The 27,027-nt window shown below is 41.4% G+C and overlaps 2 protein-coding genes across 5 annotated transcripts in view; both read left to right on the top strand.

Annotated features, from left to right (window-relative positions):
• The window catches only part of shroom4 (shroom family member 4), a 68,049-nt gene extending 49,580 nt beyond the window's left edge, over positions 1–18,469 (top strand). For both annotated transcript variants that reach the window (XM_023346322.1, XM_023346323.1), the window contains exons 4-12: positions 3,501–6,312; positions 9,886–9,947; positions 10,435–11,217; positions 12,064–12,645; positions 13,446–13,575; positions 14,271–14,372; positions 15,496–15,666; positions 16,383–16,525; positions 16,623–18,469. In XM_023346322.1, the coding sequence (XP_023202090.1) occupies positions 3,501–6,312; positions 9,886–9,947; positions 10,435–11,217; positions 12,064–12,645; positions 13,446–13,575; positions 14,271–14,372; positions 15,496–15,666; positions 16,383–16,525; positions 16,623–16,785 (4,948 nt within the window). In that variant the 3' untranslated portion in view covers positions 16,786–18,469. The remainder of the gene's footprint in view (positions 1–3,500; positions 6,313–9,885; positions 9,948–10,434; positions 11,218–12,063; positions 12,646–13,445; positions 13,576–14,270; positions 14,373–15,495; positions 15,667–16,382; positions 16,526–16,622) is intronic.
• Positions 18,470–21,076: 2,607 nt separating this feature from the next.
• The window catches only part of clcn5 (chloride voltage-gated channel 5), a 30,446-nt gene continuing 24,495 nt past the window's right edge, over positions 21,077–27,027 (top strand). Inside the window, exons 1-2 of one of the 3 annotated variants that reach the window (XM_023346574.1) lie at positions 21,077–21,926; positions 22,494–22,640. In XM_023346574.1, the coding sequence (XP_023202342.1) occupies positions 22,505–22,640 (136 nt within the window). In that variant the 5' untranslated portion in view covers positions 21,077–21,926; positions 22,494–22,504. The other 2 variants (XM_023346575.1, XM_014471534.2) reach the window with 2 other exon arrangements.

Below are 27,027 nucleotides of genomic sequence, written 5' to 3'. Positions count from 1 at the left end.
ATTTTAAAGTCTCGGCATACCTTCATACTAGTTATTGTCCATTGCGCCTCTCTTCCACCTATTGTATATGTCACCTTTTGTTTAGCTTTATTACACCACCAGAGACACTAACATTTGCTGAAATAGTAAGTGGTCAAGCAGTCTGTGGCTCCAGAACCAAATGAAGCTATTCAGCCTTTCTCCAAAGGTTACAGTGACTTAGCAGAAATGTTCCAAACAACAATATGATTTTTTTTTTTTTTGTCTCCGAAGAGTTTTTGCGGCGCTAGTGGCTCGTATTTTTTCGACAGTAGGCAGACAGGAAGGAGGGTGAGGAGAGGGGGGAAGACATATTGCAAAGGTCGTCGGGACCGGGAGTCGAACCCGCGACGTCCGCGTCGAGGACTAAGGCCTCCAAACGTGTGGCGTGCTAACCCCCTGCGCCACCACAGCACGCCCCATGAAATTCTATTTTTAGCTTGTCATTTATCAGAATGTCGGTGAACTGAAGATGAAATCAAACTTATGTAATCTAACAAGGAATATGTTCGATGCACATGTTTTGAGAAACGCACTTGCTGAAATGATTTTATAGTAGGCTGCAAATTGATGTTTGTCATCTTTGCTAAAATGTCTCAACTTGCTTTGTTGTACTGATGAATATTTGTACAATAAAGATATATATGACATATATTGATAATTGATGCATGTTTACCTTTTCCCAGGACTCAAATATATATTGCTGTTCAAGACCAATTTTCTTTAGATTGTAAAGGTTGTTGAGTGTTGCTGACTGCTGGTCCAGCCTCAAGGTTTTCTTTACTTCAGCTTGCTTTAGTTTTTCAAAAATTTTCTTTAACACAAATTAGTCAATTTTGTTAACTTAGTCAACTTTTTGGACAACCACCCAAAAAGTTGCACTTTGGTATATATGAGAAATTAATCAGGTCACAACTATTAAAAAATAATTTTTGAAGCCATGTGGTTCAAAACTACTACTTGGAACGTAGTTAAATTTTCAGAATTTTTTTATTTTTTACATTTACAGCTTTGCACTTGGGTTCATCAGGTATACGTTATCAGATTAGTCACGGTTTAATTTTTTAATTTTGGACCAAAATAGGTTGAAGTCAATGGTCCCAAATCAAAGGTGTTGTTACAAGACATCGGCAAATTTATTAATGTATCAAAGCTTTAGAAAGTTACTTTCAAAACAGACAGATAATTTGGCATTTGTACAATTTTGATATGTTTTAGAAGGTCCCAGAGATGATGCTGGCTGCCATTCCCCCACCTGCTGCTGTGAACTCTCAGGCAGCTGTGTGTAATGGTACAATAATGGAATTTCCCCATTTTTCTTTAAGAAAGGTCAGCTGTTTGAATTTTTTTTAATCCAGTCATGCATATCACCAGAGAAGCCAAAAACTCACTGGGACATCATCTGGTAGCCAAAAATGAATGACTAGAATCTAAAAAACACAAAGAAATAACTGACCTTTCTTAAAGACAAATGGGGAATTCCTTTAGGAACCTTCATAACACAACAAAACACAAGACTGTGTTCACACAAAGTTCTACCAGGTTGGAGTATTTTGCAGCTGGTGAGATTTTTCAACCATGAATTGCGAATCATAAATACCACAGAGACTGCCTAGAGATCGTCTTTTGGTTAGACCTCAATACGTGTTTGAGATCAAAGCTCGTTAGAGCTTTCTGTCTCTGCTTTCCCCTCCTCTGTCTCCCTGGAAACTTTTTCCATTGTTTGAATAAGACACCAAAGAATTACAAAAGGGTGAGGGATCACTCTGTTCTTTATTGGAAAAAAAGAAACACCACAATAAAATGTATCCAGGCCTTGTGGGGGGTTTTCACAAAATCAATTTAAACCATTTGAACCAAGGCTGGGGGACACTGCATGGGCCCCACCTGCCCCAGCTAACTTTAAGAGCCAATACGAACTCCTTTTGCTCACTGCCAAAATGTCTTTTATGGATTTCATCAGGAAATAATCTCCTCACAAAGATGTGAAACTACAATTGCACAGTGGGCTGAGAAAAACATGTGTGGGTGAAGGTTTATTGGTGTCACAAGTCAATTCCATGAGGTTAAAATTGAGTGGAAGGCAGCTCTGCTAAGAATTACATTGATTATTAAGTATAAGTGACATTTATTGCATTGCTGTTTGCGCTGGAAAAGATCTCTTAGCTGTTTTCCCTCAACACTTATCGATCATTGGGAAATGATCCAGGTTGTAAGTTAAATTTGAACACTGGAAGCTATTTTTAAGCACTTGTCTGCATTGCTCTAGTGGTCAAATAGAATCTTTTTTCCCAGTATGTGGCCAGTTAAGAATAAAAATATGCAAATTTATTCAGATCAACAGACCATAAACAATGACTCATATTTTGTAAGGTTGATGGCTGAATCTTGGTTTGGTTCCAACAACTTGACTTGGGCTTGAGTTTACAGGGAACTTCTGGAGCATTTTTATCCCTCGCTTGGTCACACTTATTTCTGGCCAAATGGATTTTGGCCATTGCAAACCCAATCCATTTAAGCTACCTTGGCAAGCATGAGGGAAAATCTTTCACTGCATTACGCTTGTAAGTCTGAGAAGTGTTGTACAGGCTGTACAACTGAGCCGTTTGTTGCTTTTACAGAATCTTTCTTGAGAGTAAAACCATAAAGAAGTTATTTTATAAAATGTTTGCATTGCAGTCAGTGATCATCAAAAGAGTAAAAGGAAACTGTTAAGCTGATGTTTCAGTGGCAATTAACCTTTGATATAAAGGAGATGAGACGGGAACAATCTAATGGCGGAAGAAAAGAATGACAGAGAAAGGTGGAAAGAAGATGAGAGGAATCAAGAGATTTCTTCAAAACTGGGACTTGTGGCGTTGGGAGTTGATGAGGAGGAAATCCCTCTTCGCCTAAAGAGTCTTTCTCATAGGGGCTTTAAAAACACATGGGGCTGCCGTGGATCTTCAGCCCCACTCTAATAGGAAACACATTCTCCAGCTGCAGAGTTGAAACGATGTATGGAAGGAAAATATGCTCTGCATGTTTGAAATTTAAGGATAACTCCTTCAGTGTAGTTCATGAAAGCATTATTACATTTTTGTCCTGAACTGACACCGTAGTGTTCCTGAAGAAACCATATAAATCCTGCCTCTAGGGCAAACAGTGCCTAGCAGAACTATTCACACCCCTTTGTCACAATGTGATATGTCACAACCACAAACTTCAATGTTTATTATTCGTCATAAAAAAGTATTTAATGATTGTTAGATTCAATGGCAGGAATACAGGTTTTCACTTTCTTTTTAATAAAATTGTGAGCAGTGGCCAAATGTTGGGAATACTTTTCCAAGGAACTCCATTTAGCAAAAATATTAGTGAATATTTGAACTTTTTTAAAGCAGTTAGAACTACTCAAACCTTTAGATAAATTGAAGCTGCATGGCCTGTTTATAATGTTAAGTTTGCTTATGTATCAGATATTTATCTTCCTGTCTCTGCAGTGACGTGTCCATGCAGTGGTCTCAGTTGCCCAGACCGTACTCCTCCACTGACCGAAGCAGCTCCCTGGGATCTATGGAGAGCTTGGACACACCGACACCCACCACACAGCCATATTCCGACTCCCACAATTCCCCCGTTGACCCCACCCTCTTCAACAACAAGCGGGACTCCGCCTACAGCTCTTTCTCTGCCAGTTCGAACACATCTGATTACGCTGCTGTGCCTCTAAGGCCCGGTGAGGCCTCTTCCATGGATAACCTCCTCCAGAGCCTTGGCCCGGCATGTCAAGGTTACTCTGGTGAGGCTTCCACTCTAGGGAGGTCGCCTGGTGAGGCCCCAGATGAGGCGCATCTAATTGTACACAAGTCCAGATCGTTGACCAGGCCAAAAACGAGGCCCGCCGAGATAAAAGGACGGCCGTCATCATGCTGCTATGAACACAACCAGAGGGAAGGGGGTTTGGACATTGTTAGAAATGGAGAATCTCAAGTGGGGAGAAAGAACAATCCCCCTCAACCTCCAACTAGAAAGGACAGCTTTAGGGCCACCCAAAGTCGTACTAATGATGGCAACAAACATTGCATATCATCTGCGGTTGAAAATACTTCTTGTTGTAAAGAAAACCTGCCCTGTCTGAATGTCGATTCTGGAATTCAAAATGGTTTCTCTGCACCAGAAGAGGGTGACCAAACTGAGAACTTAAAAACAGATTCAACACACTCTCACTTTAGTCAAAGACAAATTGATGAATTTAGACATATTAAATGTGATGGCAGCACTGAAAATGACTCTAAGTCCGAGGCGCCATCAGAGCACCTCTCTGACTCGGTTCCAACCTCAAAAGTTCCCATCACCCCCTCTGCTTCTGCTTCTTTACCCTCCGAATCCTCCACAGAGATTCAAGGGCAGTCCCATGTTGACCACTGTCAGACCAATCATTCCTCAGCAGGCCTTCACCGGCATAGTGCACCCGAGAAGCTGCTCGCCACTCAGCTCCAGCTACTGCAGTTCAACAGCAACGACTCTTCTCTGGAGCCTTTCAACCCATTAAGCCCTTCTGATCACTCTGTATTGGCCTGCTGCAGCCAGTGGTCCCATGCTACATCACTTCAGCACACAACGGAAGACTCAACCCTTCCCACATCACATAAGCTGGAAGGTAGTCGGTGCTCGACTCCAGGATCTGTCTTCCTGGAGGCAGAAGGTGACGATGATGCGTCAGTTGAGAGGCTGGAAGCTGTGGGTGTAAATGGGAGATCTCTGTCACCAGTTCATCATACACCTTGGGGACGTTCTGCAAGCGTACCAGGTAAACCCACTGGATTATCAACCCGGGAACAACTGAACTCTGATCACATGGCAGAGAGTGATTTTCAGCCACTCAGTGCAGCTGCCAGTGTGGATACTTTGCTGGACGAGCAAATGCTTGTAGAAAAGCGGAGGACGGGGGATAAAAATGGGGAAGTGGCAGAAAGAGAGGAAAACACAAAGAAGTCAAACTCATCCAAAAACTTTAGGCGGAACCGTCGACGCAGTGAACGATTTGCCACCAACCTCCGCAACGAAATCCAGAGGAAAAAGGCGCAACTTCAGCGGGGTCACGGTCCAGGAGGGCTACTGTGCAGCAGAGAAACTGTCCAGGAAGAGGAATGTTCAGACCTTTGTGAAGATGAAGCAGACCCAAACAGGCCTATCCAGAAGAAATCTGCCAAAGTTGCCTTTGCCACACCAGGAGTCCCTCAAGATTCCCAAAACTCTTCACAGGTCAAGACATCAAAAACCTCAAGAGAGCCAGACTGTAGCATCTCCCAGACTCAGACCACATCCTTTCCCCAGGGCAATAATCGATCCAGGTCTGTTCAGATTCTGGATCCAGGGGTCCCCAGCTTTGGTGTTGGCATCAGAGTTGTTGAGGAACCGGCTCCTGCTGGCAAGGCTCGCCGCTGGCGATGGACGCCTGAACACAAGCTCCAACCAGAACTAGATGGAGATCGACGGTGTGGAGTCTCGGGTGAAAGGGTATTGGGTGTAACAGGGTCACGTCATGGAGTTTGTGCCTTCACTTCCTCATCTGGCTCCTCCTACAGTCGCTCCTCTTCAAGCTCTCGAATAGAGGAGTCAGATATTCTTCCATTTGCGGATAGAATGAAGTTTTTTGAGGAGACTTCCAAAGGCATTCCTGTGTCAAATACCTCAAAAAGATCCAACCACAGGCAGAACCAAGCAGACCGGCATCGAGATCAACAGACGGGAGATCTAGGGCAAAATTCTACCCAAAGGAGATACTCCTACCAAGGAGTACAAGAAGAAAGTGTCCATCCTCTAAACAATGTCGAACCAAGGAGGCAGCCTGTCAGTGCCATTAGGGAGAGACAGATAGAGATGGAGAGGGAAAGGGAAGAAAGGTTGAGAGAGATGGAGAGGCAGCAACAGCTAGAAAGACAGGAGAGAGAACTAGAAATGGAACGGGCAAGACTGAGAGAAATTCAGCGAGAAGAGAGGATGAGGCAGAGAGAGAGGGAACAAGAGAGGGAACTGCAAAGAAAAAAAGAGGCTGTGATGGAAAGAGTGGAACATTTTCAGCATGCCCCACCTCAGGACTGTTACAGTCATTCTGGCATCAGAGAACAAGAGCGAGAAATCCAGCTTAAGGACCAATTCCACAACTGGCAGCCCAAACCTCAGACATTTTCTCACTGTCAAAACCAAGTCCAAGGATCAGCTTTTTATCCCATCAGCCATCATCTGCAGCCAGAGAAACAAGAGTCTTTGCATCAGGGGTACAACGCAAGGAGCTACACACCCACAGAGGTAGGAGGACTTCTTGCTTGGATTCATCATATACTGTATATACAACTGGATTTACAGTGCAGAGTTTAAAATGAGTCTGTTTTCAGGATTTTGAATAGAGTTGCACCAGTCAGAGATTCTTGACAAATTTCCAGTCTTCATATAAAATTATTTGACCTGCTAATAACAATTTTAGTTGATTCCGACTTGTCTTTAAGAACAGAGTTTGAACCTTTGTTTTGAAGACAGTAGATACTAATATTGGGGAAAAGAGGTGATGTCACACTGTGTGTTTGAGACAACAGTTGTGAAACAAAACCTTTCTCATAAAAACACCACAAAATAATTACGGAGTTGACATATTACGATCGTCTTAAATAAGGGATTAGCATTACTAAGTAAACCATGTGTGTTCCCTTGACTAAGTACAGTAGATCCTAAACTGTTATAACGTGAAAATGGTCCAAACAATTCAAAAATTGGCAAAGTTTGAAAGCTAAATAAGATAAAACAGATAGGCTTTGCTAAGCCTTCTTGTTATCTACCGCACTTTGCACATTCATCAGTTTGAGAACATGACCCCAACATGGGTACAAAATATCCACTTTTTGTTGTGTTGCCTAACTGAAACATCGACTTGCCTCAGTAGAAAATAGTTCAAACATCTCACTACTCCAGCTAATAGCTAACTTTTGACGTTCTTCCTAACCTCCACACCAATGAGTGTTATGGTTAGCGCAGTGTAGATGATGATGTGTAGAAGTGGTTAGATGATATGTGATGACAGGTTAAGGAACATTAACACTAATGAAGGAATAGTTTTCTGCTTTTAAGTAGCAATGCTGGAGATAATCTAAGTTCAGAAGGTTTATATTTCTGGCTCTGGGTGCTTACATTTTCAGTAAGTTCACAAACTTGAGGACTCAAACCAAACATCCAGTGTATTTTCAGTACTGAGTCTAAGTCTTTCAGGGTGAAAAATAAACTTTCCAGCTCACTGAAATCAGACTGCCTGCTCTTTTGGATTTAACCCAACTGACCACTGAAAGACTAAAATCTAACTCTGCTTTGTCAACTTGCACCTAAAAGGATCTAGTGGTCACTCTTGGATTTGTAGTCAAGTTGCTGCTCTGTCCAAGTACTCCGCGGTTGAATGGTTGGTCTGACCTGAACCTCACATCCTGCCTGTGGTCAAAGTCTGAAGTTCACATACAAAATTCGCAGATCATTGAAATAGTTCGTGGAATTGAGGGGGAGATTGGGCAATGGCAGTGCTCTATGGTTCTGGTGCTAATAGCAGTGTTGGGTTACAGCTTCACCGCAAATTGATTCTAGACTCTGGGGAGCGGAGGTCTAACTTTTACAACTCCCCTGAAATGCATCCCTTAAGTATCCTTATCATCTGACACCAAGTAATCAAAACTGACATTTGTTTTGGGACTAAACACATTTGTAAGATCAGCAAATATTTGAGCCAAGCAGACTCGGGTTTTTGTTGTTCAGTGTGATTTTTGCTATACTGAAGCCTTGGGGTGGGGGAGTCTTGAACCCTGCCCCCCTTCATGCCGTGGTCCCTTTCAAATCAAAGCTTGCGGCTCTGATGCCACGGCGATAACCTCAAGTGTTGAAATCTACCTCTAAGTACATGCACTATTTTTAACGGGAACAGATGTGCTGAACTTGGGCTTTTGCAGACACAAACTCATGTCTGTGAAAACCCCTCTATTAGGAAAGTACCAACAGATGTTCAGTCAGACTGGAAATTAATGTGTTATCAATTAAGGTGTGAGCTTTTATCTTTGATTTCTCGGGGTGAATCACAGGGTTAAAATGATATGTCCCTTAATGTGCACTGCATTTTTAAATCACCCATCCATCTTCTAATACCCTTGTCCTTAGTGGATTTGGGAGGAGTGCTGGTGCCTAACTTAAGGTGAACGTTTCTGGACAGGTTGCCAGTCTGTCGCAATTTTTAAATCATTTAACTCAATTATTTTAGGGTTAAATTTGGCTCCAAGTAAAACATCATTTGCATCATTATTAGCTTAATCAGGCTAAATTTGGGTTATCTTTGATTTATATTATTATCATTTTTATTTCTTAACTCCTTTTTTTTCTTGTATTTAGGGTTAAGATTTTTCAATGTAAAAAATTTCAGACTTCCTGGCAAAGATGTTATTCCAGAAAGCCACTGTGATTAGCTAAAGAAAATATTTTATTCTGCAAAAATATGCATCCAGCTTTAATTATCCCAGCAGTGGCCAAAAAAAATCTGTCATAAAAACATTCAGTACCTCCTTAAATGTCAACAGACCTTTAAATGTAAATTAACCATTCATGAAACAGAACATATTATCTTTTAGTAGTTATTTTACACAATTTCATGGATATTTCCCGCTGCTGAAAGCAGGTGGCGGCCGAATGTGTAAAATACACATTTGTTATGCCAACAAAAATACCATCTGGATGTTCTGATTTGCATCACAGACTGTAATGCAGGCTCTTTTTCCTTCATGGTATATTTGTGCAGCCTGTCCACCCAGTGGGGACCTTCTGGCTACTTTCACCTCTAAACCAAGAGAGTGCAATAAGTTAATTCACCACTTCCACTACTCTACTTTAATATGTTAAGCACCCCAAAACTCTTCACCTGCCAGCATAAAGTAGTGTCTTGTAGATTTATATATAATTATTATTGGACGTATTGTTACTTGCCATCATGTCTTTGATTTTTGTAAGACTCAAATAAGCATTAAAGATGTTGACGTAGTTAGCAGTGAAGGAAAACTTCCAAACTGTGAAGTTACAAAGACTTATCTTTAGGTTTGTTCTTCCTGTCAAAACTTTACTTTTTCTTTTAGTTTTGAGCGAATCAGCAAGATGGTAAACTGGTAAGAAAGTATTGATCCTCTTATAGAAATACTCAACTTTAGTGCACAGGGAAAAAGTAAACTTAAACGACTACCATGGCTAACTGTGAACAACAATTTTTGTGGCATTTCTTGACAGAAAACCGATCTTCTTTTCCAAAAGGGCAGCCAACATGACCAAATTCATCATGGTCTGTAATTTGCTAATGCATGTTTGCTAGCTAGCCAGCAAGAAAACAAACAAGACATTGGCAGCTAGCATGTGGCCCACCAGCTAGAGCCACAAACCCCCCCCCCAGAAATTTTACAGTTTTGGTTCCCTGCATTTATTTTTGTACATCTCTGTTGTGATAGGTCTTAAATTTTAATTCACACTGGTCTTAAAAAGTCTTAAATTTGAGTTGGTGAAACCCTGATAAAATAAATGGAACTGAAATTGGACTAAAATTAAATAACTTTGGACTAACATATCTAACAAACATTCCAGCTAAGTACTGAACAAGCAAGTGTTTGAACTAAATTGTACTTGATAAAAAAGATAGAGATAACAAAAGAATGTGGAAAACAACAATAGAAGGAAGAAAGTGTTCTTAATGTAGCAGAAATCGCCTCCACCCTAATCAGCTTTGTTTCCACTCAAGTGTAATGCAGGGTGGAGTAACACACCCTCTTCCCAACGCTTTTCAGCCTAGGTGTTATTAACCTTCTTTAAATCTCTTCCCAGACGTTTCATGCCCTGCAACAGGAAACGGTCAAACTCAACAGGAAGTACAGCCTGACGGAGAGGTGAGCCCCTCACTTTGGAAACAACTTGCATCATTTGTTAATCAACCATAAAATATTACTTCCCTCACCTTTCGCTTTTTCTGAGACACTCACCTGCTCCGTCTCTGCTTCAACCAGCCTCCATCGACATCAGGTCTGGTTTGGTCATTGTGCACCGGCAGGCGGAAAGCCTACTTAGTCACGGCTGACTCTGATTAAGCTCTAATGAGCTCTAAGTGTGTGGGGCAATCATCCATGCTCAAGATGTGACCACAGTGATATGTATTTGGATGTATGTAAACATGTAGGAGAGGGAGAAAGGCATGTAGGGTTTGTGTGGCCTAAGATGACCTGACTCAGTTAGCAGGGAACTCAGAAAGGAAACATCTGGAACGTTTCAAGAAAAAAAAAAGGCTTTAATGTAAATTTATGCTCATATCAGATGAGACCAAAAAATAACATGAGATAAGTAGATTAATTAATCTAAATAACTTCCCTTCCCCTTCAGAGACTACTCCAGTTGGAGACGGGAGTCCAGGCCACCTCCAGCTGTCCATCAACAGCAGCATCATCTTCATCAGGTGCACTGGGACTCCAGACGGCCTGCCAGTCGTGGTGATGAGCGAGATGTCTACAACGCCGCCCCCCCGCCGGCACCCCTTTACCTTCGAGGACGAGCTATGTCTGAAAATGATCTGCGCTTCGAGACCAGCCACCGGTGGTCTCCTTCTATCTACGCCGCCTCAAGCCAGACCCTGAGTGAGATGGAGGAGGGTGGAGACTCATCGAGCGCAGCGCAGCAAAGAAAGAAGAAAACCCCACCTCCGCCAAGACCACCCCCCCCAAAATGGGAGCAGTTCCACCGCCGACGAGCGTCTCACCACGCGCTGCTCGCGTCCTCCACTTTTGCTGCTCCACAGCCCATCCCATCCTCCTTCGACAGCACGGAGGGACGCTACTCGGTTCACTCGTCCTCCTACGTCCCGCCACCTGATGAGTCCCGGCAGAGGTCCTACAGCCTGCCGCCGGAGAGGCAGGAAGCGTCAGAGACCTGCTCTCGATGCAGCTGCAGTCAGACTCAAACTCAGGAGCACGCGTTCTCCCGACTGTCCAGCCAAAGTCCGGCTCCGTTTCAGGAGCACGCCTCCGCTGTTGCCCCGCCCAGTCCGATGTTCTCCAGGAAGGCCTTCAGGCCTGTGGCGCCACGCCATGTTGAGAGGGAGGATGACTTTGTGGCGGAGCCTGTAGCATCTCTACCTCCACCTCTACCAGCTAAGACCAGAATGAGAAGGTGAGATGAAATACTGACACTTTCAAAGCAGCCCTTTTTAGTCTGTTTTAGTCAAACTCTAGGTCGTTTGCTTAGAAAGTCCGGTTGGTTTGAGAAGGTGTGAATGTGCAACCGAACTCTGTGAACCAAAAAAGCGAACTCTGGTCCTCTTGAAAACCTACATCTTGGTTTGTTATGTGAACTCTGGCCTGGTCAAAATGCGAATGTGAACACCAAGTAAACCAGACGCCGCTCAAAAAGCAGGAAGTGGATTATAGCATAGGGCATTGTGGGTAAATACAACCAAAACGAAGAGGTTAGTCTAGCGTTAGCATGAGAAATAGCTGATTGTCTTTTACCAAAGACAATAGAGAAATCTAACAACCGCTAAAATCTGACGCTACTGTTTTTGTTTACATTTCATGAAGAAAGATGTTGCGGACCTCTTCTTCTGAGGTTTTCATGTTGTTTCTTTCAGTGGTTCTTTGTGCACTGCCACTGCAGGTGAGGGGGAGAACAGATTTTTGAAAGAGTTTTGAAAGAATTTGACACAGTGCATTAAGAAATCAAACTGCAGCAGCTGAAAATGTAACAAACGCTGCAACCTTAGAGAGTGTTTTTGGTGGACTTGTCTTTTACAGGCTCACACTGTTTTCTTTGAGATCTTCCCAGGAAATTCACTTTTAGTTTTAACACAAAAGTTACACGCAATATTTTTCATAAATATTATATACACTTATTGATAGAGGAAGCAGATTCTGTGCAACAGAAACCAGGTGTTCGAGGTCTTTATTGTCACATAATTGTAGTGAGAGTACTTATGAAGTGTAAACTGATGTTGTTTCTGAAATGTTATCTCTCTTCCAGTCCATCTGGGTTGAATGTGGGCCTTAGTCTAGATCTCAAACCATTACCCAGCATCAGACCTGGAGCCGAGCGGGAGAGACCCCCATCTCCTGGGGTTCATAGTCCCTCTCCGGGTTTAGAAGTTGGCAGACCGAGAGAGGATTATCCTACAGAAGCATATTTCAGTCAGGTAGAGCTCGAGCATCAGCAGGCTTTCACAAACAGAGACTTCCAAGTTGAAGGTCAGCAGAAACACGCAGAGTCGGAAAAACTTCTGAGCCTGAGCCCCGTCCACAGCCTGGAGGCCGAGCTGGAGGTTCCCTTAGAGACGGACATCGACGATTTCCAGGAGCTGCCCGTGGAGGACATGCCCATCACCAGCGAGCTGCCGTGCTTCGCGCAACCCGTCACAGTGCTGGAGACAGACATCGACACGCTGCCAGATCCCGAGGCCTCACCATCAGCTGAGACTCTTGATGGAAGCGGCTCGCTGGATGAGGAGGAATTGGAGCTTTTCCCTCCGAGTGGCGAAGGAGAGTCTGGGACGGAAAGCTGGAGAGAAGCCAGTCAGTCTGTGGAGCACAACACCAACAGCCTGGACAGGTAGTTTACCCTGTGCAAGACCTGTTTTTGCCTCTAATACTTCATCCTTTAACGGAGTATCTGCATATCCTTAAACAATCTTAAATTTGCACATATAAAATTAATGCCTTAAAATGTCTTAAATTAATTTGAAACTATGTAAGCTGGCCTTAAATCTGTTAATCACAGATCTTAAATTTTGTTGTGGCACTATTTAATCTTTGTAGTTTATTTTTCTTGTGGGTCTTTTCTGTCAGGCAAAGGTTTGAGTCACACGCAGACATCTTCATTACGTTCTGTGACTGGAGGCGGTTGAGGCTACTGTTAGCTAGCTGCTAATATACCCTTGCTAGCAAGCTTGTTAGCTGTTTTGCATCTATCACCAATAACCGCAAGTTATTGTCAGTTGCCTGGACAACGTTCGTCTTTGCCACCGGCTCAATTCTGTCACCAACCCTCGCAATGCTAGGTGCATTCTCTGCCGGAACTACTATATCAAATAAGCAGTTTTATTTTCCACATTTCTGTTGTGATATATCTTTCAGAATGGTCTTAAAACGGTCTTAAATTTGAGTCGGTTAAACGTGCAGAAACCCCGTTTGAGCAGTTCTGTCTTCTGAGTTATCTGTTGGCTTTTCTCCCTGCCTCTGTAGTTTAGTTGTTCACCAGGGGTTGAGGTGATTTTCATATGCCTGACTTTGCTCTTTTGACACGTTCAGCCCACAGAATTCACTGCCGTTTTCAAAACCCGCGCGTTTGCAGCCGTTTCTAACCAACACACATAAACAAACCGTCTCCTCCGTCGGTCCTCCTCTCTTCAGGCAGTCCGGGGCCAGCTCCAGCTGTTCGTCCTATTACCACACGTCTGCAGCCAAGGCTCAGCTCCTGTCGCAGATGAAGGACTTCACCGACAGCAGAGAGAAGCACGAGGACGACGAGCTCGCCTACAAGGTAGACACAGCTTCATTTTGAACAACTTTTAAGGAGTTTTGTATGGGGAGAAATTATCATACATTAAACAACTTCAACTAATTTCAAACACAAGACCAGGGTTCATAAAAATGACTAAACATTCTGATAAACAAGGCTGGTGTCTCTAAATTCACTATCATGTAGACTCAACAAGAGATCCTGTCAGCAGCTACAACAACTCTGAAGAAATTGATATGAGTTACAACAAAGTTTCATTTCCCTATGGGGATTAATAAAGTGCTCTTAAACAACCCCACAGTATGATGCTGCCACCACCATGCTGGGTAGTAGACACAATGTTCTAAGGTTTTAAAGTTACCCTACTCCAACCCATCAAACGTACGTTTTGTCACTTTTAATTAAAAAGCTCAATCTTTATCTTTTCTAAGCGTCACTGTGATCAGGGAGGCCGATGTTAATGCAGTTTCAAATTATCCAAACATTCTTGAAAGTACATGTTTATATATTTAACTTTAATGTATAATTTCAAGCCTTTGTGGGTCAGAGGAAATCCATAATAACTTTTTGATTTTAAATCTCCTTGAAGGGTTTTGTTGTGTAATCAACCCAATCTGGAAAAAAAAAAAAAAATCCGGCTACGCATTATTGTCCGAATTTGTTCTTTTGTTGTTTTTCTCACTGCGAGCTGAAACAGTTGTTTCCGTGTTGTGCAGAAGCAGCTGATGGAGAGCCTGCGTAAGAAGCTGGGAGTGCTGAGGGAGGCTCAGAGGGGACTGCAAGAAGACATCAGAGCCAACGCACAGCTGGGAGACGAGGTCCAGTCCAATCCTGCTCACTAGATTAAGTGCTTTAAATCATCTGTGCATGTCGGCAGCCACTGTTACTTTGAAAACTTGATGCGACTCATTTTGTACAAGCATGTCTACAAAAAGGCTTTCTCTAATTAGGACTGGACTGTATTTCAGATTATAAAGTCGTACATTGGATATGTTGTCTGAAGAATTTGTGTTATTCTAAAAATGCTTTTGATTGGATTATGGTTTTTAAAAAAAAGTTGTTAGAAACGTAATGAAAATCTTGGAAAAGAGGCATCTGCTGGGCCTTTTTACTGTTTTTTTAAAATATATAACAGTCAGTGTTCCTATACAGCTTGGGAAAACTATGGAAAAATACTCAATTTGATGGAAGTATTTTCCAGGTTTGCATTCATAAGGAGTAAGACTTTACTTCTGATCCTACGTTCTAAGTTGTATCCCCCTAAATGTCCCTCCATTCATCTATCTATCCTTCCTTCCATCAACAATCCAGCCATTCCTGTATTTATCCAGCAACTCATTCATTCATCAGGGATTCTAAAAATCAAGGTCTTAAAATGTCTTAAATTCATTTAAAGAAGTATGTTAGCCTTAAATACGTTGATCATAGGTCTTAAATGTTTTCTATTCTTGTACATGCTACGGTTTTTTTTCTCGCTGGACTTTTCTGTCGGGCAAAAGTTTGAGCCACAGGGAGACATTTTCATTCTTTAACTCACTGCTAACGTACTCTTGCTAGCTAGCTAGCTTTTTTGCATCAATCCCATGATAGATACAAAAAAGCTAGCTAGCTAGCAAGGGAGCTAGCTAGCTAGCTTGTAAGTGCAAATTTATCACAAGTTGGCTGGACGAAGTTCGTACATTTTTTTTGAAATATAGGTCTTAAATTCCATTTATAATGGTCTTTAAAAGTCTTAAATTTGAGTTGGTGAAACCCTATTCGTCCATCTCTTCATCCATCTGTGGTAAACAGCTCAACACTTTTACATCAGTGATGCTAGAGTTAAACTCTAGATCCAGTAGGTTCTAGAACGTGTGACATTTCTAGATCCGAGGATATCTTTATCCATCAAGGATAAAAGTAGTCAAACAGCCTCTCTGTCTATTTTTTTACTTCCTGTAGGTGGAGAACATGGTGGTATCCGTGTGTAAACCCAACGAGGTGGACAAATACCGCATGTTCATTGGCGACCTTGACAAGGTGGTGAGCTTAATGCTGTCTCTGTCTGGGAGGCTGCTCAGAGTGGAAACCACACTGGACACGCTGGACCCCGAGACAGAGCACCAGGACCGGGTGAGGAGGAGAAAACTTTTGCATAAAGAACCAGAAATTAACTGCTGATTAAAGAAGAGTCATATTAGTAAAAGTCTTTTTTTTTTTTTGGGTGGGGGGTGGAACAGATTTAAAGATCAAAATTGTTATTTATAATCAGGTTGTCTGCACATCCTTAAAAATGTTAATGAATTTAATTGATCTAAAATTAAGGCCTTAAAATATCTTAAATTCATGTAAATAATCCTTAAGTAAGTCAATCACGTCTTACATTTTTATGTAGATTTTTTTAAGCAGGACTTTTTTATCAGAAAAGTTTGAGTTATGTGCAGACATCTTCAGTCCCTGCGCTCTTTTCCATTACCTGCTAGCTAGCAAAGAAAAAAAGCCATAAGGAGCTAGAACATGGTTCTCTAAGTAGCATACTAACTGGCTAGAACCAAACAAACAAGCCATTAGCAGCTAGCATATCGCTCATTAGCAGCTAGCATATGGTTCTCTAACTAATTAGCTAGCTAGCTAGAAAGCCATATGTTAGGTGTGAAGCACAAAGCTGCTGCCAAGAACCACAAAAAGACTCAAGAAATTTCAGTTTTGCATTTATTTTGTACATCTCTGTCATGATATGGGCATTACATTTTATTCAAAGTAATCTTAAAAGTTCTTAAAAAGCTCTTAAATTTGAGTTGATGAAACCTTCATAAACCTAATAAAATAAGGTCATTTTTGTCCTGTAGCTCCCCCTGCTGGAAAAGAAACGTCAGCTCATGAGACAGCTGTCAGAGGCTCAGGACTTGAAGGACCACGTCGATCGCAGAGAGCAGGCCGTCAGCCGGGTTCTGGCCCGCTGCCTCACTCCAGAACAGCACAGAGACTACAGGTGAGCATCAGAATAGGAGTTAACTCGCATTCCACCTGGCCAGTGCACTGTCCTTGAGTACTAAATTGCTTTGTGTACTTTTGTTTTTTCTTTCCAGCCACTTCGTGAAGATGAAAGCTGCCCTGCTGGTGGAGCAGAGACAACTTGAGGACAAGATTCGGCTGGGAGAGGAGCAACTCAGAGGGCTGAGAGAGAGCCTCGGCCTGGGTCTGGGCCTGGGAATGGGGATGGGATTATCGATGGGATATGGACATTACTGAGCAATACAGAAGAAGTGAAATGAAGGATGAAGTCATTAACACATTCAGTTCAAATCAAGTCCAAAACATGGAAGACATATTATCAATCGCACAGTTAAGGACAATATTGTAATAGTTGTATGACGACACTAAATACGAAGCTGCTGCAGACGGTTACTTAGACATGAATATAGGAATTAAAACTGCTTAAGAAGCTACTATCTGATAGTTAGAGTATTCACACACAACCACTGGCAAAAAAACAGTTTAACAATTTATATTCTGACTCTTAATTTTATCCAAGAAGCAAGTGAAGTCATCCCAAAATGGTCCTACAAGACATTTTCCAGCTCAACAGGCAAACATTAAGGCATGGAAAAACAAAAATGAAGACAAGACTCTTAGCATCATAGCGAAGATGAAAACCAGCTAGGAGATGATAGATACGTGTCCGAAAAGCCTGTTTGTTGCATATTTTCAAGGCCATGACAAAGAAATCAAACACTTTGTGCCTTAGACATGTACTGTACTATTAAACTGACACTATGTATTTTCTGTTGTTACACACTTTGTTGCCAAAGACATTTTTGCGAGATGACTGTGTCATTCACTTCTGTTTTCTTTTATATTTAAACCTCCCGGTTCAGAGAACTTGAGGAGGGTTTTTTTGGTGCTTCTCATATCCACACTAAAGCCAATGTTTCACAGTGCCATTGTCAGCTTTATTAACTTCTAAACATTGATTCTGCAAGACATAAATATTCTGTTATTGTGTTATTTTGTGTTACTTTACTGTACTTGTGTGGAGTTTGACACTCCATGGACTGACCGTCACGTCACGACCTTTATGTACAGGAGGCACTAGTGTTTATTATGTATATGGTTTGTATATTGTGGTGTTGATGTTCGAGAACATTCATTTTAAAAGATGGGTGAGAAGACCTGGAAGAGTTGAAGTTTACTGTATATGTTTACAATGAATGAATCCGGAGTGAAGTGCGGTTTGTGTTGCATCAAGTGAAGTTTGCAAATTTATTTTCGGCCATTTTCTATTCGCAGCTGTCACCTCAGCTGACTTGAAAACTATGCTAATTTACCTTCACATGGAGAGAAATCTGTACAGCAGTTGGATGACTTTTAGTTCCAAAGTGCAAGAATAAAACCCAACTTTTACCAACATATTCACATTTTTCTAAACCGATTTTAAGCAAAACCTGTTTTGCAAAATTAGATATACCATATTGCCAACCATATTGCCAAAAATAAAAAACACATCAATAAACAAAACCAAAAATTTAAACATTTTGGAAGTACTAAATATTTTTCAAAATGTTTTTGTCTTCTCCATGTTTTTCTTTTTGTTGCTGTCATGTGTATTATTTCTTAAATTCTGTTTTAGTCTTCTCAGGCTGTACCATTGGGCCATGACAGGCTAGCTAGCAGGTTAGCTTAGCATGCAAACTTAATCTTTGGGGGGACTTTCTTTTGCTGTCACAATTTATTTATTGTTCCACCAGCAAAACTCAAAATTAAAGAAGTGCTAGGGTTTTCTTCATGCTTAGACAAAGACAAAGCTAAGAGCTTTTTGTCTAAGATTAACAGCTAGTTTTTCAGCTGTGAGTTTAAAATGTAGGTAGGCAGGTTTTAAGCATAGCTTTCTCCATTCCCACTACATGCTACAAAATAAACAAACAAGCACCTAAAAGAGAACTTATCTCCTGTTGCATTTTTTCCCTACAGAGCAAAGGTCTAAATTGGGCGGTCGCTGTAAGAATCTTGTTGAAGGTCAAGAAATCTTAAAATTTTTTAAAATGTGTAGGTTTTTATCTTGCTGAACATTCCTAGTTGGTTGAGTTCTGTTTTGAAGTTGGCATCTCATTAAATCAGTCACCTAAAGTTCTCTACAACCTCGGTCAGCTAAGATCTTGCCACGATATTTGAATAAAAGATACAGAGAGAGATGCATTTTACCAGCCAGCTTGTGTTGCTATTAATACTTGTTAGCCTGGACAATGACCACCACTTAGTGGGACCTGACTCTCCGGTGGTTATTCCCTTATTTTATAACAGTTTAATGCTACTTTACTGCCACCTACTGGGTAATAGCTGCCAGCGTAGGATGAAAGTCACTGACAAAACCTTAGAAGAACTGACATGCTTAAAGGAGTAGAGTATTGCCTCTGATAAAAAAAAGTTTAAAACAAAAGAAATTGAAAAGTCAAGTAAAGAAACATTGCCACTCGTTAAACTGCTGTTAAAGTCAACCTGTTCCGTTTCGAAGTAGCTTGAAGTCTATTCAAAGCTGCAAGTCAATATCAGTAAAGGACTCCTCTTGTTTTTAGTTGTAAGCCACCCTAAGTCTAAGATTACATTGTTCATTGTTGTTACTGTGTATATTTGTGAATGTTTTCCTGTGCTGCAAACAGCAATTCTCATTGGAAAATTTATTGGAAACATACTGATATTTTAAGGACAAACATTGCCTGTTGGACCTGTAAGAAAGTGTGTTTCTTTTGTTTCTGTTTTTTTTGGGGGGGGGGGGGGGTTAAATTTTGATTTATTAAAGAAAACATTTTGTTACTGCAGAAACACTTGTGTGAGGAAATTGTACCATAAATAATAATGACTTTTAAACTACCTCCTAGCCATACTGTGGTGATTTACGCTCTGACGGGCCTCCTAAATGTCCTGAGCCAACGTGTGAATGCTCCTCAGGGGAAGCTTACATTTGAAAGTCGTGGGATGGTTGAGTAAACATGGCTTGGGGTTATATGGAGGTTGACAAATGACAACCGGAGTGAGGGGAGTCGTTGAGCACGTTCTGTGGGAGGTGGAGGAATTTACCCTGGAGGCACATTGAGCGGTAATCATGTGTTGATAGTACTGATAGCTCTGTCAGGTTACGTTTCCTGGAAGCAGGGGCTGTTAAATATTCCTGCTCAAGTTGTAAACGCTGAAAAACAAGAGCGGATATAGAGCGTAAAAATGTAGTGCAGTGAAATAGTAGTCCCCCCCCCCTCCTTTTTGCCTCTGTGTTGCACAGAGTGAATGCAAAAAGCAGCCTTCGAAGGCTCATATTTATTAAATGGTAAGTGAAATCACAAACAAACTCACCCTCTAAACTTAATAAATGGTTGTTTCACTTTGGGGAGCAACAGTGGAAATCAAGCATTAGAAATAACTGCCAGTGTTTTGGGACAATTGCTACATAATTATCAGGTTGTGTGGCAAATTTTGACTCTTTCCTTATGGGTGAATGATGAAAACGTCCTTTCGCTAAGGGGAGTGATTCCTGCTTTGCTTTAGATGTGTCTCTCGGTTATTGTGTGACTTCCTTTATGGCTTTGCACCCATTTTCTGACAAATTGGTAACTAAATCGATTTTGAATTTCTTTAGTCTGAGCCTTGACGTTCTGGTTTTTGTAGCCTAATTGATGTTATGAGGCGGATTCTGTTTGCCTTCTTTACTGACAGTAATCAGGCCTGGTTGTGACTAGCGAAAATCAACCCCAGCTTTCCAAAATCTCAGGTTTTTGAGATTCAACAACTTATGATCTAAGGTGGCTTGTTCACAGAACTATAAAACTGCCAAACAAGAAACAAGAGGGACAAAATGATGAGGAAGTGTTCCTTGTTTCTCAGTTTGATCATGATAATCCTGTTTGGTTTAGACTTTTTATAAGACTTACCGCGAAAAGGAAAGTTTTCCTAGGAACGGACCGTTTTGTGTGTGATTGGGTTTATAGTAAGAAAGAAGACATCAATGACTAAATCAATGCTTTAAGACCTCAAAGGTGAAACAGTTGGAAACTTGAAGCCACTTTCTGCATAAAACTGAGCACGGAGGACCTGGATAGTTCAGTGAGTGGCCACAAGGTGGCGCCCTCTAACCACTGTGAAATAGAACATGGACGCATAGTCCTAAAGATTCATTTAATGATTTTAAGCATGGCTGCAGCTCCTATGGTACAGTTGAGCTTTTGGGCTCCAGAAAACTACGACTCGCCTCAATCAGTTTGACACTACAATTCATATACATATGTCTCCATACAGATACAGTTTTCTCTTTTTGTCCTGCATACATTTCTTAAATAACTTTTAACCTGCAAATCTATCAAATGAAGATCAATGACAAAATTGGCTGATTTTATTTTATTTTATTTTTACCTTTTAAATATTAATTTATATGCATGTAAATTAATATTTACACATATTACGCGCCACATAATTTATAGGTTAAAATGACTAGCTTTATGCATTTAAGAAATTCAATACAAGATACCAAAACATTAAAAAAAAAAAAATTATTTTAGTATTTTCGGTCTCCAGTTTTTGAGAAACATAAAAAGAGGAACTAGAGTACTCGGATAAAATTCCACTTTTCCAATTCGTTTGATGGTCAAAGCATTTTCTGGGTTAATTTAGTAACGAACTGTAAGATTTAGGAAAACATCGAGGACTGATTAGTAAAACTGCTCCACTGACCCATTTAAAAACGCCACACACATCAAAAGGACAAGCAATGACTCTTCACTCGACTAGTTGTCCTGGTTTTTAGATATTTAGTATTTTCGTATCAAGTGCAAAAGTGTAACCGGAAATAAACATCCTCATGCCTCGAAAATAAAATTCACAGTTTAACTTTTTTAGAAAAGAAAGAAAAAGATTTAGATTCACATCCCCAAGACACGAATAAATCTGTAAGAACACACCTCTGATATTGACTATCTGATTGTAAAATTTGTGATTTATGTTGTGATTGAAAAGCAGATTCGACAGTTTTGAGATTTGAAGGACAAAACCGGAAGTTGTAGTCGTGTGTCGCTTACGTGACACTTAGCTTACATGTTGCAGTTTAAGTGGCAAAAAAAAAACCCAACCAAAAAACGGGTAAATACAGAAAACTACAGTCAGGTCCGATGTGTCGTGTTCGGGTAGATAAACCATATCAAAACGCGCTCGCTGCGTGTTTACGCGCCGTGTGAAAGCCGAGGTTTGTCCGCTGTGGAGGATGACGCAGGATTTTATCCTCAAGTTTACTGCTGTCGACATAAGCAGCTCCAGCTGAAGGAGGAGGAGGAGGAGGAGAGGGGAGAGCGGCGGGACAAATCCCAGTCACAAGACTTCTTCATTGCCGCTTTTTCCCCAGTCGGAGGCTCAAAGTAAGGCCCAAACTTTTCCTCTTCTTCTACGTTTCCCATCTGGTAAGAAACAGAAACAACACAGTAAGTTAGCCTGTGTGTGTTTGGGGTGGAGGAGAGGGTATGAGAATTTGCTCGTCGGCAGCAAAGCGCGTATTAAAGCCCCAGCTAATGTAATCCACCGGGTCTGCTGGTGAGCGCTGGGCGCAAGTTCTGCCAGCCGAACCGCAAAGATGCGACAGAAAAAGTGAGCGGAAGTGGTTGCAGAACTTCCCTTTAACTAGAACTGTAGTCACGTCTGGATGAGAGGAGCGGATATGCAGTGGGTCTTTAAAACACGCTCCTCGTTTTGAACGCGGTTCTGGGTGGAATAAACACGCTGGCACCCCGCTGACTTTCAGAGCCAATGTTCCAGTTTTTGTCGAGCTTGTATCGGAATTATGCCCTCGCCGTGGACAGAGGTAATCAGCTGAAGTTAGAGGAAGGAGGAGACGCTGGAAGTTCAATGCTTCATTTTTAATTGTGTGTGTGTGTGTGTGTGTGTGTGTGTGTGTGTGTGTGTGTGTGTGTGTGTGTGTTGTGAAACAGCCCCTGGACTTATGGAGAACCCCGGCTACAGCAGCGGCTTCGACGGCCTCCATCACCCCAGCGACGACGACGATGACGAGATGGTGGACATCGCGGGGGCCACGCTGGACTTTTCGGCCACGGATGACGTCCCCCCGCTCAGCTCAGGTAACCCGCACGCACATGCGGGGTCACCACTGTAAAGGTGTCGACCATTGACCGAGGTCTGGTATTAATTTGGGTCCTGGCTGACTCAGACTGACTCACGCCTGACTTTATTCACTCCACTGGCAGCTCTAGATGTTTTAATCTTTCATTTTAGCCAACAAGTTTCAGCTCAACATGCAAATAATCACGTAGCTCAGGTTGCCTAAAGTAACCCCAGAAAGTTTACTATTAATTCTTAAAACTCTCTCCAGGGAATCATGAAGTCCGTGGGTTGGGTTCATATTGATATAGACATATTGATATAGATCATATAAAATCTGAAAAGTTGCCATATGCATTTGTATTCAGCCCCTGTGTGGTAATGTTTCATTGAAACCGCTGCAGTTTGTCTTTGTCATTGTCCGTTTTGTTTCCAAGGTAGCTCAAACGAGCTTGGTCGCATTGCGTCTATAGTGTCTGTGTTTGGCAACGTTTAAGTATTTTCCCAAATAATCAGTTTGATTTATGTCTGGAAAGTTCCTCCACCTTGTTTATTCTCGTCGTTTCTCTCCGGTTGAACGGCATCTCGAGAGAGAGAGATTTGACATTTGTGCTCCTAAACTCCTAAACGGACGGCTGAGACTGTCGAGACTTTTTAAATCTTTCCTCGAAACACCCATTTTTATTCTTTGGTGTTTGAGTTTCTTTTATGCTCACAGTTATGGAGTATATTTGTATTTTTCTTTTAGCCGTTCTTTTAAATGTGTCGCTCCACCCGCGCCGCCTTCGTTTTTGCCTTATTTATTTGTTTACTCATTTGCATCATACTAGTGCATCTGAATCCTGATTAAATCTCATTGCAGTTTGCGACTGCAGCGTGAGAGGACGTGAAAAAGTCCTCTCTCTTTTTCACATCAATGGTGCCTTGAATACTCTTGCAAGGCACCGTTGATCAGCGCTCTAGCTTCAATCATAGGGAAGTGTGTAAAGAAATCAGGCTCTTTTTTTTTTTCCTCCTCCCCAATGTCGCCCGGTTACTGATGATGTCATCGTCAGATAATTAAGTTCCTGTTGCCTTGTGATGTCGTAAGAAGGCGACGCGAATAGATAAGATGAGATTTAATTACGACTGGATGTTTTGACTGGCATGGAAAGTTTCGGTCGTCTTTGTTTCTGAACCCGAGCTGCTGTGGTTTCTGTTTAACTGGGGCCCTTTAAGAGCCTAAAATGCTAAAATAAACCAGCTGCTAAATAAATATCATGCATATATGTGTGATACATTTCATAAAAAGGTGCCCTTAATAATAAACAAATGTGGTGTGTCTGAATGGTGAGCAGGAGCTATTTATTCCTCTGCACATCAGAGCTGCCCGGTTACTGGTGACCTCACCGTGCCGCTAACTCAAACAGAATAAAACGCGCGTCAGCAGGAAGGAAGTCTGTAGAACGTCTTAACTCAACAGTGAGCTGTTCCTGCTGTGTCAGCTGAAGGAAAGGAAAGACGCTTCGCCTCACTTTTAAACGGAACTTTCTTTTGTGAATTAGGGAGTCTGTGAATTTGCAGTCGGGAGCTCAGAGTGTCCGGTCGAAGTTGTAGGAGGAAAACTGGAGGAGTTTTTTTTTTTTGCTTTGCTTCTTTATCAACATTTATCACATTCTTCTTAGTGATAAACTTCTATCAGCTGGTTAGAAACAGGGGGTGGAGCAATGTCCCACTCATTGCCCCCTGTCTGGATTGTGGATTAGTTGTAATCTCTGTCACCTACAGCTTTTGAGTCCGGTTGACTCAATCCCACAGCTTGTTTTCGTATCAAGCTGTGGGATTATTAGAAGAGTTGTGACTCATGCTGGCCTCAGTCATGCAGAGTTAACTGGAAGTTTTAGAAGACTTCATTGACTTGTACGCTGAACAAGTTTTTGTCTCCGTTCAAATGAACCCAAAGCTTGTTTTGAAATTCTTGAGGTTTTAGTCCGACTCTCACTTCTTCTTTTTTTTTTCCCTCTTGAGGTTTTGGTGCAAGTTGTGGGACTCTGTTGCCGTCTTCTTTTAAGAAAGTCTTAAGTGACTCTGTCTACATGTCCACATGCTGGTAATAAGGAACATTTGTTACATTGTAGTAATCAAACTGCCTGACATGTAACTGTATTTACCTGAGAACTCCGTTTCTCCCTCTGCTTCGCCGTTATTTGTGTTGCAATAGTGACCCCTACTGGCGAATTACTGACACATTTAGGAAACGACGACAAGATACCGTATATCTTCAGCCAAAATCAACTAACCTCCAAAATTTAACATAAGGAGCAGAGAAAACACCAACGCAATATATATTTGAATAAACTGAATTATTTGAATAAATAGACTGACATAGCCCATGTTTCTCATAATCAGTAAGAAACAGATGAGTAATAAATTTAAATGATTTTAAGTTAGTTTGTTTAGAAGTGAAAGAGGGTGCACTTTCTGTTTCCACAGTGATCTTAAGTAATTATAAATCCATGTACATGAGGAGCAAGTACACATAAGTACAGCACCTCTGGCACCATCATGTTTTTTTTTGGAGTGATCCTCCTCTTTCCTCTCTCTTCCGTCTCCAGCTCTTTTTGGCATAGACGTTCAGACTCAACTAGATTGATGGGCAGCGCCAGCGCTCCAGCCTTTTCAGGACTTTCCAAAAATTCCTGGAGTGCACCAGACGTTCTCTGGGTCACTCCAGGACCCGCTCTTTGAGGCTTTCCCAAAGCCCACACATCCCCCCCCTATTATGTTTTCTTGATGGTAGGGTAGTCCTCGCCTTGCCAAGATGAAAAACGTCTGCACCAGTTCAGAGATCGTAGCGTCTTCTAAATGTTTTCTCAGTATGGGTCTCTCCTTACCGCTAGCCTGGCTCACCTCCACGTCCCTGTCGCGGGAATAAAACCCACAGATTGATGCTGTCATCACCCTGTCTGAACCAGGAGATGGTTTTAAAAAGGTGCTGCTCTGCGCCTGGTTTTAGCCACACATGTTGCATGAAATATATCACTGGGTTGATTTTTTTCTTTTTCTCATCTCATCTGAGAGTTTTGATTCTTTGCTATGAGTTATTAGGAGACTCAATTGGCGAACTCAAAGCATTCTGTTTTTTGCAGCGTGTCCACGGATCCTTAAAAAGTCTTTAATTCATTCATCTAAAATTAAAGCCCTAAAATGCCTTAAATTCATCACAGAAAACGTAAGTTAGCCTTAAATTCATCGTGGGAGGACAATTAAATATCATGTATTCTACGTAGGGTTTTTTCTTGCGGGACTTTTCTGTGCGGCGAAAGTGTTGAGTCACTGCGTTCTGTGACTCAAAGCAGCTGCTTAACAATCTGCTAATACTTACTTGCTACTAGTTAGCAAGTGAACAAACAATCTATTAGCAGCTTGCACAGGGCTCATTAGCTGCTAGCATTTGGCTCTCTAGCTAACTAGCTAGCTAGAAAATGCACAAACAAGCCACTAGCATCTAACATATTTTTGATTTGATTTCTTTATTTAAAACTGATTTTTAAAAGCAAGAAAACAAGCAATCAGAAGGACAGAGAAAAACAAATCCATACATAACCAAGAACAAAATAATTTGTTTACCACTTCTTTTCTGTTGGAAAAGGAGTGGGACACTTATTTAATCCTACCCCTTGTCTCAGTTGGCTCATTACCAATATGGCTCATTAGCAGCTAACGTATGACTTTCTAGCTAGCAAGCAAACAAACCAGTCATTAGCAGCTGGAATATGGGCCATTTGTAGCTGGCATATGGGTCTCTAGCTAGCTAGCTAGCAAGCACACAAACAGGCCATTAGCAGCTAGCATATAAATTTGGTAGCAAGCAAGCAAACAAACCATTAGCAGTTAGAATATGGCTCTTTTGCAGACAAGCATATGGCTTTCTTGCTAGCTAGCTAGCAAACACACAAACAAGCCATTAGCAGCTAGCAAAAAGCTCTTTAGCAAAAGCTGCTGCCAAGAGCCACAAAATAATTCCCAGAGATTCCAACGTTTTGGTCCCCTGCATTTCTTTTGAACATCTCTGTCATGGTATAGACCTTAAATTTGACTTATCGTGATCTCAGAAAGGTCTTAAAGTCTTAAATTTGAGTTGGTGAAACCTGCATAAACCCTGCTATGTTTTTAATACATAAAATGCTTCCATATATAAAAACAAATGGTTTCTGCTAATTTAATTACTAGTAACCAGGAATTGAATTGCTAAGAGTTTCATTCTTGGTTTGTAAAAAAAGAAAAAGGTATTTAGACATTCAGATGGACGCTTTCACTCCTTATGTAGTGAGGAGGGCCTTTTTCCTCTTTTAATTAACTGAATTTCCAGTATGCTTTTATCTTTCTCTTTTTACTGCTCTCAATCTCGACTGTGTAAATGCATTT

Source organism: Xiphophorus maculatus, chromosome 14, assembly GCF_002775205.1.
Source record: "Xiphophorus maculatus strain JP 163 A chromosome 14, X_maculatus-5.0-male, whole genome shotgun sequence".
Classification (NCBI taxonomy): Eukaryota; Metazoa; Chordata; class Actinopteri; order Cyprinodontiformes; family Poeciliidae; genus Xiphophorus; species Xiphophorus maculatus.
The sequence above is the reverse complement of the archived record's forward strand: the minus strand, read 5'-3'. Positions and strand labels throughout refer to the sequence as shown.